Genomic DNA, 13,982 nt, shown 5'->3' on the forward strand with positions numbered 1-13,982 from the left:
AGTGAGGGAGGGGCCCATGGGCTTTCAGCAGCCAAGGTGCCACCATTCTGATGGTGTGTCACACGGGTGTGATCAGGACAGGGAGGAGGGAGCCGGGAACCCTGAGCCCAAGGTCCACCACCACCCAGCTTCCTCTGAGCCTGCATTACTGTGTCCTTAAGGCCAGCCCCGCTGCTGCCTCCTCCTGCCCTGGGACAGTGCAAAAGCCTTTCAGTTGCGGGTGCCTGGTTGTCATGGAGAACTCCACCATGGTAGCACATTGGCCCCGACCCCTCCCCTTCCCGGGAATTCTGGAGTTCCCTCCTCCACCCACGTGAGAATCGTTTTCTTAAGCTGCTTCTAGATGATTCTTCCTCCCAAGGTATCAGATACCCCTTTCACGTTATGCCACGTGTAATTGGACATGAATGCCTTCCATGTCTGCGTCCTCTGCCCATGCTGCTGCCAACACGTATCTAAGATGGGCTACCCGTGGACCTGGGTCATACGAGGAGCACCTCTGTGACCAGGGACTTTCCCTTGACTGTAACTGTGCGGAGTTCCCTACGGCCCTCCCCCCACCAAGTCCCAGTCTGTGGCTGGTTCTGTGTGTTGTGTGCAGCAGAAAGTGATGTGCGGCATTTCTCATGTCCCCTGCCCCCACTGCTGCGGTTCTGGGGGGTTTGCTCTAAAACCCAAGAGCCCTTTCAACCTTGTTGTCGTCCATGACGGTGTTGAGAGACTCAATCCACATTGGGTCAATGTCCCCATCCAGGATGATCCACTTGGGGCTGTCATGAGTGATGTTGGCCAGGTCCCGCATTATGGTAGAGAAAAGGCCTGTGTGTGAGCGGGGCCCATGTGAGCGCGCGGGCTCATGTGAGCGCGCGGGGGCGGTGTGAGCGAGAGGGGCTCGTGTGAGCGAGGGGGGCTCGTGTGAGCGAGCAGGGGTGGTGTGAGCGAGGGGGGCTCGTGTGAGGGAGCAGGGGTGGTGTGAGCGAGGGGGGCTCGTGTGAGCGAGCGGGGGTGGTGTGAGCAAGCGGGGGCTGGTGTGAGCGAGGGGGGCTCGTGTGAGCGAGCAGGGGTGGTGTGAGCGAGGGGGCTCGTGTGAGCAAGTGGGGGTGGTGTGAGCGAGCGGGGGTGGTGTGAGCGAGCGGGGGTGGTGTGAGCGAGGGGGGCTCGTGTGAGCGAGTGGGGGTGGTGGTGGTGTGAGCGCGCGGGGGTGGTGTGAGCGAGCAGGGGTGGTGTGAGCGAGGGGGGCTCGTGTGAGCGAGCAGGGGTGGTGTGAGCGAGGGGGGCTCGTGTGAGCAAGCGGGGGCTGGTGTGAGCGAGTGGGGGTGGTGTGAGCGAGCGGGGGTGGTGTGAGCGAGGGGGGGCTCGTGTGAGCGAGTGGGGGTGGTGGTGGTGTGAGCGCGCGGGGGTGGTGTGAGCGAGCAGGGGTGGTGTGAGCGAGGGGGGCTCGTGTGAGCGAGCGGGGGTGGTGTGAGCGAGGGGGGCTCGTGTGAGCGAGTGGGGGTGGTGTGAGCGAGCAGGGGTGGTGTGAGCGAGGGGGGCTCGTGTGAGCGAGCAGGGGTGGTGTGAGCGAGGGGGGCTCGTGTGAGCGAGTGGGGGTGGTGTGAGCGAGCGGGGGTGGTGTGAGCGAGGGGGGCTCGTGTGAGCGAGTGGGGGTGGTGGTGGTGTGAGCGCGCGGGGGTGGTGTGAGTGAGCAGGGGTGGTGTGAGCGAGGGGGGCTCGTGTGAGCGAGCGGGGGTGGTGTGAGCGAGGGGGGCTCGTGTGAGCGAGCGGGGGTGGTGTGAGCGAGGGGGGCTCGTGTGAGCGAGCGGGGGTGGTGTGAGCGAGCGGGGGTGGTGTGAGCGAGCGGGAGTGGTGTGAGCGAGGGGGGCTCGTGTGAGTGAGCGGGGGTGGTGTGAGCGAGCGGGGGTGGTGTGAGCGAGCGGGAGTGGTGTGAGCGAGGGGGGCTCGTGTGAGCGAGCGGGGGTGGTGTGAGCGAGCGGGAGTGGTGTGAGCGAGGGGGGCTCGTGTGAGCGAGCGGGGGTGGTGTGAGCGAGCGGGGGTGGTGTGAGCGAGGGGGGCTCGTGTGAGCGAGTGGGGGTGGTGGTGGTGTGAGCGCGCGGGGGGTGGTGTGAGCGAGCAGGGGTGGTGTGAGCGAGGGGGGCTCGTGTGAGCGAGCGGGGGTGGTGTGAGCGAGGGGGGCTCGTGTGAGCGAGTGGGGGTGGTGTGAGCGAGCAGGGGTGGTGTGAGCGAGGGGGGCTCGTGTGAGCGAGCAGGGGTGGTGTGAGCGAGGGGGGCTCGTGTGAGCGAGTGGGGGGTGGTGTGAGCGAGCGGGGGTGGTGTGAGCGAGGGGGGGCTCGTGTGAGCGAGTGGGGGTGGTGGTGGTGTGAGCGCGCGGGGGTGGTGTGAGTGAGCAGGGGTGGTGTGAGCGAGGGGGGCTCGTGTGAGCGAGCGGGGGTGGTGTGAGCGAGGGGGGCTCGTGTGAGCGAGCGGGGGTGGTGTGAGCGAGGGGGGCTCGTGTGAGCGAGCGGGGGGTGGTGTGAGCGAGCGGGGGTGGTGTGAGCGAGCGGGAGTGGTGTGAGCGAGGGGGGCTCGTGTGAGTGAGCGGGGGTGGTGTGAGCGAGCGGGGGTGGTGTGAGCGAGCGGGAGTGGTGTGAGCGAGGGGGGCTCGTGTGAGCGAGCGGGGGTGGTGTGAGCGAGCGGGAGTGGTGTGAGCGAGGGGGGCTCGTGTGAGCGAGCGGGGGTGGTGTGAGCGAGCGGGGGTGGTGTGAGCGAGCGGGGGTGGTGTGAGCGAGGGGGGCTCGTGTGAGCGAGCGGGGGTGGTGTGAGCGAGCGGGGGTGGTGTGAGCGAGCGGGGGTGGTGTGAGCGAAGGGGGCTCGTGTGAGCGAGCGGGGGTGGTGTGAGCGAGCGGGGGTGGTGTGAGCGAGCGGGAGTGGAGTGAACGAGGGGGCTCGTGTGAGCGAGTGGGGGTGGTGTGAGATAGGGGGGCTCATGTGAGCGAGCGGGGGTGGAGTGAACTAGGGGGGCTCATGTGAAGGAGCGGGGGTAGTGGTGTGAGCGAGAGGGGCTGTGTGAGCGAGTGGGGGTGGTGTGAGCAAGGGGGGCTCGTGTGAGCGAGTGGGGGTGGAGTGAGCTAGGGGGGCTCGTGTGAGCGAGCGGGGGTGGTGTGAGCGAGGGGGGCTCGTGTGAGCGAGCAGGGGTGGTGTGAGCGAGCGGGGGTGGTGTGAGCGAGGGGGGCTCATGTGAGCGAGCGGGGGCGGTGTGAGCTAGGGGGGCTCATGTGAGCGAGCGGGGGTGGTGGAGTGAGCGAGCGGGGGGTGGTGTGAGCTAGGGGGGCTCGTGTGAGCGAGGGGGGGTGGTGTGAGCTAGGGGGGCTCGTGTGAGTGAGTGGGGGGTGGAGTGAACGAGGGGGGCTCGTGTGAGCGAGCGGGGGGGGGGTGTGAGCGAGAGGGGCCGTGTGAGCGCGAGGGGTGGTGTGAGCGCATGGGGGTGGTGTGAGCGCATGGGGGTGGTGTGAGCAAGGGGCCCGTGTGGAGCGGCAGACCCCCAGCCTCTTGGAGGCTACCGGGGCTGAGACAACCTCTCCCCTTCAGTCCCCACCAAGCCTGACCTGGCATCCCTCCCCCGTTTAAGAGGACAGCAGAGGTCCTCAGGAGGTGACTGAGCTTATTTCCTGCCCTTTTCCTTGACCTTGAGGACCTTCCATCGGCCCCCTCATGCCCTCCTCTGACCCTGCCCCACTCCCTCTCTCGACCTGGTGCATTTCCTTAAGGTCCGACAGCCTCTGCTCAGCGCTCTCATTTCTTCCTTAATTCCTTCAACAAAGGTTTGCTGAGTGCTCCCATGTCACAAGGAGAAAGCTGGGCGAGGGGCAGAGAGGGACTGGGGGTGGGGAGCCCCTCACAGGTGGACGTGGGAGCAGAGGACTCTTCGGGTTCCAGCCTTGGCGGGGCACGCGTGGAAGTTTTGAGGGAGTAAGATGGGTCCCCGACAAGCAATGTGTGCCCACCCCATCTAGTACCGCAGGGTCTCTCCCTTCACCCAGACCGTGCCTTGGCCCCCACCTGTGTTCTCACTGCTCTTCATAAGAACCGTCATTATGCCCACATGTGTGGGGGCCCCTCCCCCAGATCTGCCTTCCTCCAGGGGCCGGCCAGGCACGTGCTTACTGCACAGAGCTGGGTGAGCAGCCTGGGGCGCCCGCAGGGACCCCATGCCCCTGGGCAGCCTGTGTTGGGGCCGCTGCTCCTGTTACCATCTTTCCACTCCCTGGTTGCTGGGTTGATGATGCCAAAGAGCTCGTCGCAGGTGACGGCCTTGGGGTCTAGGTCCACTGTGACTGGCCTCCGCTTCATATTCTGGTAGGTCTTGTTGAGAGACCTGAGGACCTAGGGAAAGGTAGGGGTCACTCAGGATGGGGAGGGGCCCACACGTGAACTCAGAACCCTGACTCCCTGCCCTGGGCTTGTTTTGCTTTAGTGATAGACAGGCGAGTTTGCATCCCCAGATGAGGACTGGGGGATGGCAGGCATGCTGAAGTTCTTGTCTGCAGCACGTTAAGACCGAGGAAAAGTCACTTTAGTTTCCTGGTGATGAAAGTAATCCATGCTCACACACAAAAAAAATTTAAGGGACAAAAACAACCCCTGCCTGACCAGGCGGTGGCGCAGTGGATGGAGCGTCAGACTGGGATGTGGAGGACCCAGGTTCGAAACCCCGAGGTCGCTGGTTTGAGCAAGGGGTCACTTGCTCTGCTGTCGCCCCCTGGTCAAGGCACATATAAGAAAGCAATCAATGAACAACTAAGGTGCTGTAATGAGGAGTTGATGCTTCTCATCTCTCTCCATTCATGACTTCTGTCTGTCCCTATCTGTTCCTCTCTCTGTTTCTGTCTGTCACAAACACACAAACACACACACAACAACAACAAAAACAACCCCTAATTCCTCCACCCAGAGAAAAAGATTCTCAAGGTCCACTGAGGCCATAGTATATGTATATATTATATATTCTTTTTTTGGTACATTGGGCTCAGACAGTTTCTGCCTTTTCAAAAATAACTCACTGTGAGCATCCCATGTCATCAGTTTTTGGACATGATCTTCACTAGGGCATGACAGCCCATCCTGTGGGCAGCTAGCTGCTCACTGGCCGCTTTAGAACTTTCTAGTGTTTGTTATAGATACCGGTAAAACTGGTGCCACCCTCTGCTTTGACCATGCCCGGGGCAGTGGCAGCAGACAACAGGATGGGGGCGGCTGCCTCCAGGGAGGCAGGTGAACCTGGCAGAAGGGCCCCATCCATGGGACCAGGGTCCCGTGGCAATTCTGTGACTCCTCCTCCACCCTCATCACAGTCTTCTTCCTGGCCCATGACGCCTCGCACCAGGTTGGGGTTCCGGGATGGGGATGTGACAGAGGGCCGACCCTCCAGCAGCCCTGCACCCCTGTGCTGGATCTTTGCAGGGTCCTTCAGGTGGGAAGGGACCAAGGCATCAGGACATGGGGGCGTGCCTGAGACTTGCCGCTGCCCGCATTCCCGATGACGAACACCGAGTGGCGCACTTGCAGCAGTTCCTCGAGCTGAACTACTTTTAGCACAAAGCTGTCTTCTGCCTGCAGCTTCAGCTCCAGGATGCTCTGCTTGATGATCTAGGGGGCAAGGGGTACACAGGACAGGGCACTGGGCACGGGTGGGGAGCCTCCTGTTCCCCGGGAGCTATCATAGTGGTTGCGTTTACAAACTCCACCACTGAGACCCCCAGGGGTTTGCCTGAATTCCCTAGGCTCATCTTGAGTCTCTCAGCACTGAGAGAGGACTGGCCAAGGTAGAGAGGCAGCTGGTGGCCTCAGGGAGCTGCGTGCCTGTGATCATCTCAGCCACCTATCCCAATGTCGTACCTGCCGCTCACGTACCAATCCAACACATGGCAGAAAGAAATGTCCTGGGCAGGCAGGAGGCCCAAGTGCGCTGGCTCCCAGGCCAGACTCGAGGCCTAGCAGCCCCTACCTTTTCAAAGTGCAAGTCCCGCTTGCGGGGCACATCCAGAGCTGGGAAGAGGTCCCCGATCAGCCCCATGAACACAGGCAGGTCATCAGTCACGATCTTGGGGATGTTAAAGTCCCTCAGCGCCCTCATGAGCACCTGGTCCTCTGCCCGGCTGGGGTCACCCCTCTTCAAGGAGCCGGCCACTACCAGCACAGACTTGATGGCTCGTAAGCCCCAGTCATAATGATCCTGCAGTCAGAGAGTGTGACGTAAGCGCATCTTCCCAGGCCAGCTGGGTGGTGGTGTCCATCCCAAGATGGGTCTGGGGTCAAGGAGGGCCAGACCAAGGCTGGCTTACTGCTGGGATGTGTGGAACCTTTTATGAGGCCAGTCTGGAAGGCAGCCCAGGCCACCTGTATTGTTAACCCATCGCACACCCTGGCTCTGTGGGTCCAGGATGCTGGCAACACATACCTGTTTCGAGAGCAGCTCTTTGCACAAGGTGTAGAGCGTGATGAACTTCCGGGCCAGAAGGCGGGCATCCAGGAAGCCCTCAGCCACCAGCATTATCTCGCATATGAGTTCAAAGTCAGGGACAACCATAGCACAGGGCCTGGGGAGGTCAGCGGGGTCTACCTTGGCTTCTCCCCTTCTTCCACCCCGGTCCTACTTGTCCCTTCCCACCCAGCATCACACCTCATCTGCTGGGGGGACCACAACATCACTCGTCTAGATCCTAGGACTGGAGCTGGGCTTCCAGTCCCCTCCCCTCCTCTCTCCTACCTTCTCTGTTCCTCCTCTGTCTTCTGCACAGGGTGTCACCATTTGGTCTCCCCCAACCTTCTCTGAGAATCCCAAGAACCCTGCCTTCCACCGTCTCCAGTGGAGACCCTGTGCTGGGAAGACAGAGCAGGAGACGCCGTCTGCTCTTCAGGGGGCCTGGCCTGCTGGGTCCGGTCGGGATCAGGTGCCCCGTCTGTACCCTGTCATGTCTCTCCTGGCTCCGCCCCCCTCTGCTCCTCTCCTGGCACACCTTGCCCTCCCGCTACACACCTGAACAAGGCCTTCAGGTTCTCAGGCAGCTCCGTGCGCCCTGCATACCCTGGGTTCATGGTGATGAAGATGCCAACGGTGGAGATGAGGCTTATCATCTCCCCAAGGAAGCTGAACATCTTCTTCTTGGCCCGAATGGCATCCTGGACACATTTGACCTAAACGGTTGGCCCACAGACACGTCAGCGTGGGAACAACCAGGTTCATGTGAGTTGAAGTGTGTGGTTACAGATTCGCGGAGGACCCTGCTGGTCTATCCATGTTTCAATTAAACTTAAAATTCTGCAACAATCGCAGAGTCCATGTATCCCCATCCAGCGACCCCAAGGTGACACCTCGCACAACTGTGGTGCAGCATCACAACAGGGACATGGACGTGGATAGTCAAGACCTGGGACCTTTCTGTCACTGAGAGGACCCCTCACGTCACCTCTACAGCCACACCCCTCCTTCCCGCTCCCAGCCTCTCCTTGACCTGTGCAGCCTATGTCTGGGATTCTGCCATCTCACGGATCATACAGGGTGTCACCTGAAATGGGCTTCTTGTCACCAGCAAAACGCCCTGGAGATTCACCCCACGTTGCTGACGTGTCTGTGGTTTGTTCCTTGTCACTAGGTGTGCTGTCCCGTCTCCCGGACGTTATGTGAGTCCTGTTTCTGCTCTGGAAGGGACTATGCCCACCTCCACATCAGACAGTGTGTGTGGAAGCTGGCATGAGGTGGCACCTGAAGTTCAGGGACTATTTATGCCTGTAGAGGTGGCTGCAAACTTCCCAACCACCACGTGAGGGCGCCCCACATTCATAGTTAAAACCTTTCAAAGGCCTGACTTCCAAAGTCACTGCTGGCCTCTCCCAGACTGGGGCTGGGAGCTGGGGTGGGACCCTTTAGAATTCTTTACTGCGTTTCCTCTGTGCAAAGTGTCTCCTTACCTTCTGTTCCAGTTCTTGCTCCTTCATTCCAGGCAACAAACACTCAGGGCCTGAGACAGTCTCTATGTTAAGTATTCTGAGTCTCACTTTGGGGAGGCTAGTAACTCTGCTACTGCATTGAGGTTGGGGGTTCCCAAGGCAATGACAAGCACCACCCGCGGGCCCAGGGGAACTGGCTGCCCTCATTTTCTATTTGTCCTACTGGCCTCCTGCTCTGGGGTTTGGGGATAATTCCACACAGAGCAGGGTAACCTTAGTGGAGGGTGCCAGATCCCCACATTCACTCCTAATCTTGCCAGCAAACCTGTGTCATTGAACTGATCTTATAAATTATAGAGAGCAGAGGCACAGAGACTTTAAATCACTGGCAAACACAGAGTCAGGGAGTCAAATTAGTATATTTAAGCCAGGCTTTACCCCAGGTTATGGGTCTTGAGTACCCAGGTCCTCCTCTGCTCCTCCCACTGCCTATGAAACCAGAGGGGCTGTCCGGCCCTGCCCACAGCCTCGCCTCCCCTGTGGTCCACAAGGTCTGGCTCCAGTGGGCTCCTATGTACTCGTGTATTGTGGGGCTTGAGGGGGGTCTCAGCAGCAGCAGCAGCAGCATCCTGATTCCCAGAGCCTTTGGAATAGAGAAGCTGATTCCGGACTTCAAGGTTGGCCCCCGCTCCCCTGAGAGAGCTCAGTGGTGCACAGGATGGCCTGAGGCATTTGTCCAAAATACAGACATGCTCCTCCAAGCATGTGGGGCGGGGTGCACACAGGTGACGAGATGATGCTCTCCCCGTCTGAGAGCCCTGCTTCACCATGTCCCAGCCTCTTCATCTCGTGCCCTGCACTCTGGACTGAATGTCCCCAAACACCAGGGCACATTTCCTCCTTCCCTTCTTTCCCCCATCTTCCCATTCTCACCTAGCAACCTTGTCTAACTGACAAACTCCTAAGCATCCTTGAACACCCAGCTCCATTGGCATCTACAAGAAACCCTGTGTCCTGGTTCCCCAAGCAACATTAATCCTCCCCTTATCTCTAGTCAGTCACATACAGGCCACCGTAGCTGATTCTCACTCTTTCTACCTCTGTTCGCCAACAAGGGTGTGGGCTCCTGAGGGACAGGACTGGGGTCTCGCACATCCCTGTGCCCTCTGGTCAGGCTGAATGAACAGACAACAGGAAAGCTGATGGCCCCAAGTTACCAAAGCAGTGAGTCCCATACTTGGCCCAGAGGCCACGGTGGTCCTACCTGCACGGCAATCACAGACAAGACTTCCACTGAGATGCGGTTAAATTCATCGAAGCAGCCCCAGGCTCCTGTCTGGGACAGGCCCTTGTAGATGTTGCCGCAGGACTGGAAAGGCAAAATTGGAGAAGAGAGAGAAAGATATGCTCACTGCAAGCTGGTCCAAACCCCACTGGGAGCCCCACCTCCTCCTCCAGTCACACTCGGGGGACCTAGGGTTAGGCCCAGGGGTGTTAGAGTCCTCAGGAGGCTAGCAGGCAGGATGGCCCATTCCCAGAAGGGGTAAATACCTTGGCACCCAGACCCTCCTGGGATGGGGGCTTAGCCTGGGTCCCCTAACTAGATGGCTCAGATGATCATATTTGTTTAAAATCCAGTCTTTGCTCCTCCCTAGCAACAAAGGAGGGGCTCCCCTTGAAACAGGGACAGGGAGCACTCCCTCCCCAGCTGGGTAATCAGGATGGCTCTTCCGAGTTTACAGGAGGATTTCAGGTGAAGATTTAATTCCTTCTAGGGGAGCCAGCTTTAGGTTTCATTTCTGAAAATCCAGGAGGCTGGTGCAAACCTGCGGCCTAGACCGTCAGGAGGGGCAGCTGGCCCCTCCCTCAACCTCAGGACGGGACCTCTCACTATGGGGCTCAGACATTGGTGGGGACGGCAGGCCCCTGCAGGCCCAGGCTCTGACCTCTGTGCCCACCCTCACCCCTCCTGCCAGAGGCTTTTGGCTGGGACCTTGAGGGGGTCCTGTCTCCCGGGGTCTTTCAGAGCTGAAGCTGTCATGCAGTCTCTGGTGACCGGGGACCGCTGGCACCTGGCCCTCCCTCCCTAGCCGACCTGGCATTTTCCCCTGAACCCCCGCAGAGGTGCTCACTGGTGGCCGGGGCAAGCTCGGAGCCCGGCAGGGAGCGGTTACCTCCACAGGTAGGACTTTGGGGCTGGCTTTTCAACCCCGAGATCCTCTCCCAGAGGTGCTACTCATGCTCAAGAGGCCCCACCCAGCTCCCCAGGAGGCCTAGCCCACTGCAGGAGTTCTGCTGTCGGCCTGCCCATCTCTGCTGGTGGCCATCAGAGAACTGGAGACCTGGTGCCTCTTCCCCGACTTGGGCCAGCAGCCTGCAGACATTTAGAGCTTAGTTGGGGCATGGAGGCTCCAGCCTCCAGGCCAGGGGGCCCTGTGGGTCCTCATTGGGAAGCTCGGGCCCCACCTCCAGGCTGGAGTGCATACCTTGTAGTCCATCTGTTCGGAGCAGTTGAAGACATACACCATGGTGCCCAGGGCCCTGCCCAGGTCCTTCGTCGTCTCTGTCTTGCCAGTCCCGGCCGGGCCAGCGGGGGCTCCACCCATGATCAGGTGCAAGGACTGAGTCAAGGTTATATAGCATCTGCAAGGGACCCTCGGTTAACTCCTATGCCAGGATCTCACAACTGTCCACTTTTCTTCCACTGTGGTTTCCAGGACACCCGCTCAGCCCCACAGGCAGGGATGGGCTTGAGACGTGATGGAGGAGCAAGCCCCGTGCCAGGTCATGGGCATCACATCATATTCCTTGAGGTTTTACTCTGAGCGTGCTGCTCTGAGTGCTTTTTGTTGTTAAATAATTTGCTCATGAGGATTCATACAATATTATCTCTACTTTGGAGGCCCTCAGAGAGGTGAAGCAACTCCTCCAAGGTCACACAGTGAGTGACGGGATTAGAACTCGGTGCCTAAGGCTGGGCACCGGGCAGGCAGCTCTGAATATAGGCCCCCCTGGCCTAAGTGCCTGGTTCTTTCAGCCTCAGCAGGGACATTGGGGTCTGACAGTGCAAAGAACTGTGGGGAAGAGCCCCACAAAAACCTGTGATTTCCTTCCCTGAGTCATTCAGGGTCAGGCAGGGTGGCCCCTGACTCAGGTTGGCAGTGGGTCTTCACCTGTCGGTGAGTGGGGTGATGACCAGCCGCGGAGTGTTGCCTAGATACTCGTACGAATACTGGATTTGGGCGTCACAGATGTTGGCGAAGCAATGCCTCTTCTCTTCATCCCAGCGATGCCGGAGCTGGGACTGCCAGGTGAAGGCCTGGGAGCTCTCCACCTGCAGGGCCACCCAGATGGCCTGCTTGTCACCAGGCCCATCCCCAAGCCCAGTGGATGCTCCTGCCATCCGCTCCTTCTCCAGTGCAGGGGTGAGTCGCAGTGAAGGGTAAGGGGAGGGCACCACCAGGAACAAAGTTGCCTCCCAGGAAGAGGCGGTAATGAGGGCCGGAGTCCCCAAATGCCAGGCCCCTAACCCGGTTCCCTGGCCTACCCCCAGCGCTCGTGCCTTGGCTGTGATCATTTTGGCCACCACATCTCGCGCATGCACGTCGATGGTGCAGATGGTCATGATCTTCATCCTGTCGCCAGCGTTGAGGTTTCCGATGAGCAGGGTGATGAGCGCATTGAGCTGACTGATCTGCAGGAGCAAAGGCACTTTCAGTGGGACACTAGGTGGATCCCGCCACTCATCGGATGGTCCCTGGGCTGCAGGGGTCCCTGGGAGCTCAGAGCTGGGTAGGGAAGACCACTGTGCCCTTGCTCACAATAATGGAACGCAGAAAAATGTTCTCAATAGCCCCCCGCTTGGGATGGGGTAGCTGTGGGGCAGCCCCTGATGGATACCATGGAGCCACTAAAGATGACATAGTAGAAAAAAATCTGGTGCCTTATAGGTGGTGGGTAGTGAGTGAAAATGGTAGATTTTAAAGCATTGGAAAGCAAACAAACAAAAAATACCCATAGAAAGTAAGGCGTTGGGGATACATAGTTTTACATATGAGTCAATTATATGAACACAAAAAGATTACAATAGCAATATTAATATTATATATTTAATATATACTATTGACATAGTATACATTAAGTAATATAAAAATAATATTAGAATAACAATAGTATTATAATAATAATTAGGCAATAATATGTTCTTTTTTGTGTGACACAGAGAGAGAGAGAGAGACAGGGAGAGGGACAGATAGGGACAGACAGGAAGGGAGAGAGATGAGAAGCATCAATTGTTTGTTGAGGCACCTTAGTTGTTAATTGTTTTTTTCATATGTGCTACAGTAGAGTGAGTGACCCCTTGCTCAAGCCATCGACCTTGGGTTCAAGCCAGTGAGCCCGCGCTCAAGCGGGATGAGCCCGTGCTCAGGCTGGTGAGCTTAGGGTTTCGAACCTCGGTCCTCTGCGTCCCATTTTATCCACTGTGCCACTGCCTAGGGCCCTAGGCATAATATGTTGACAGCGGTCTATCTGGGGATGGGTTATGGGTAGCTTTTCCTTCTTCCATTTAAAAATTATCTCTAGTTTTAAAATTCCTAACCAGGAATCTTTAAACACAAACTCGCGGTAGCCATTCAAGCACCTCCAGGAAAGAAGTTAAGGTCATGTCTCTGTAAAGCTGTCGCCGGGGCGGGCGCGCAAGGTGGGCTCGCGCTTGGGGCGGAGCCTCCCGCGTGCGCGCGCACCTGCTTTTTGTTGTAGTCCTTTATGGCGTTCTCGTAGCCCTCCTCCAGCCGCGTGAACGCCAGGCCCACCTCCGTGGTCCACCAGATCTGCGTGCACGTGAGCGCCACCTGCCGGCAGACGGCGCGCCGCGCGCGGTGAGCCGGGTTTGCCCAGGTTCCCGCTCTCGGGCCGTGTCCTCGCCCCGCACACCTGCGCCAGACCTGAGCCGGATAGTCGAAGATCCACTGCTCTCTGGGCTTCTCCTCGTATGTCACCACGGCCTCGGGGATCTCGTGTCGGAGCGTGGCGCACATGCGGTCCAGCACCCGGTTCAGCCAGACTTCCACCTGCAGGCGGGAGCTGTGAGCGCATCTTAATTATTTACGACGGGCTTGTTTTTTTAAAAAATCTAGTATTTGTCATTATCTTCATATCCGGGTGGAAATGGCAAGGTTTTTCTAGAGCAGTAAGAATGACCACCTTGATAAACGGGGTTGGGAAGCCCGCAGACGCCGGGCACAACTTGTGCTCCAGGCATTCTGTGCATGCGTTGCTTGTAGGCAGAGAAGGGAGGGGAACCGGAGAAAAATCTAGAAGCGAAGACAGGCTGCGTCTGAGCCTGAGGTGTTGCTGGTGGTCCCAGACTGTGCATCTTTGTGCCTTGACTCCGCCGCCCCACCCCCCATGTTCCTGGGGGGTTCTGACCAGTGGAGCCCCACCTGCTCCCCAAGGGCATTGTCTCTAGGTCTAAGATCTTCACTCAGGACAAACTTGCCCAGAAGTCTCGTGTGTATTTTAAATACACAAACCTCAGTTGCTACTGGGGGGGAAGCCAAATGGGATCCTCGGGTCACTATTTCCTTTTAATTACAGACCCAGGGCAGGCAGCCCTTGCTGTAGCTTGTGGTCACATCTGAGCTTGGAGCGGGGAGCAAGTCTGAGCAAACGGACAGATACATCTAGCCACTGCTGCCCACCCTGTCAGATCCCATCAGGGCCCAGCACAGCAGCCGACACTAGTCCATGCTGCTGGAACGCAGGGGTTCTTAAATGTGACTTACCCCCCCTCCCCGCCAAGCTGACTTACCTCCAAATTACATTTTGCTTAGGTTAATGTCAGAATTGGTTTGGTTGCTTGATCCATACTTGGGCAGTGAGGTGGGGGGGGGGGGTAGCCAGGACATTTGCTGTCAGCAGGAGCCAGCCTTCTGGGAGGAAGGCAGGCTACTCAAGGGCGGGGACCTCTGTGAACTCAAAGCGACGAGGCCAGTGATCTTTTCGGAACAGGTTTTAGAACTTGGGTCAGGTGTGTGAGCCCCTTCAAAGCCACAGAA

At 58.6% G+C, this 13,982-nt stretch overlaps 1 protein-coding gene across 2 annotated transcripts in view; it reads right to left on the reverse strand.

Annotated features, from left to right (window-relative positions):
* The window catches only part of DNAH17 (dynein axonemal heavy chain 17), a 106,785-nt gene that overhangs the window by 46,065 nt on the left and 46,738 nt on the right, over positions 1-13,982 (reverse strand). For both annotated transcript variants that reach the window (XM_066381411.1, XM_066381410.1), the window contains exons 31-42: positions 12,870-12,995; positions 12,669-12,776; positions 11,486-11,617; positions 11,097-11,257; positions 10,410-10,566; positions 9,188-9,292; positions 7,013-7,170; positions 6,434-6,572; positions 5,981-6,208; positions 5,485-5,622; positions 4,227-4,359; positions 692-819 (exon numbers count right to left, since the gene is read on the reverse strand). In XM_066381411.1, coding sequence (XP_066237508.1) covers positions 692-819; positions 4,227-4,359; positions 5,485-5,622; positions 5,981-6,208; positions 6,434-6,572; positions 7,013-7,170; positions 9,188-9,292; positions 10,410-10,566; positions 11,097-11,257; positions 11,486-11,617; positions 12,669-12,776; positions 12,870-12,995 — 1,713 coding nt within the window. The remainder of the gene's footprint in view (positions 1-691; positions 820-4,226; positions 4,360-5,484; positions 5,623-5,980; positions 6,209-6,433; positions 6,573-7,012; positions 7,171-9,187; positions 9,293-10,409; positions 10,567-11,096; positions 11,258-11,485; positions 11,618-12,668; positions 12,777-12,869; positions 12,996-13,982) is intronic.

This window comes from Saccopteryx leptura, chromosome 4 (assembly GCF_036850995.1).
Source record: "Saccopteryx leptura isolate mSacLep1 chromosome 4, mSacLep1_pri_phased_curated, whole genome shotgun sequence".
NCBI lineage: Eukaryota > Metazoa > Chordata > Mammalia > Chiroptera > Emballonuridae > Saccopteryx > Saccopteryx leptura.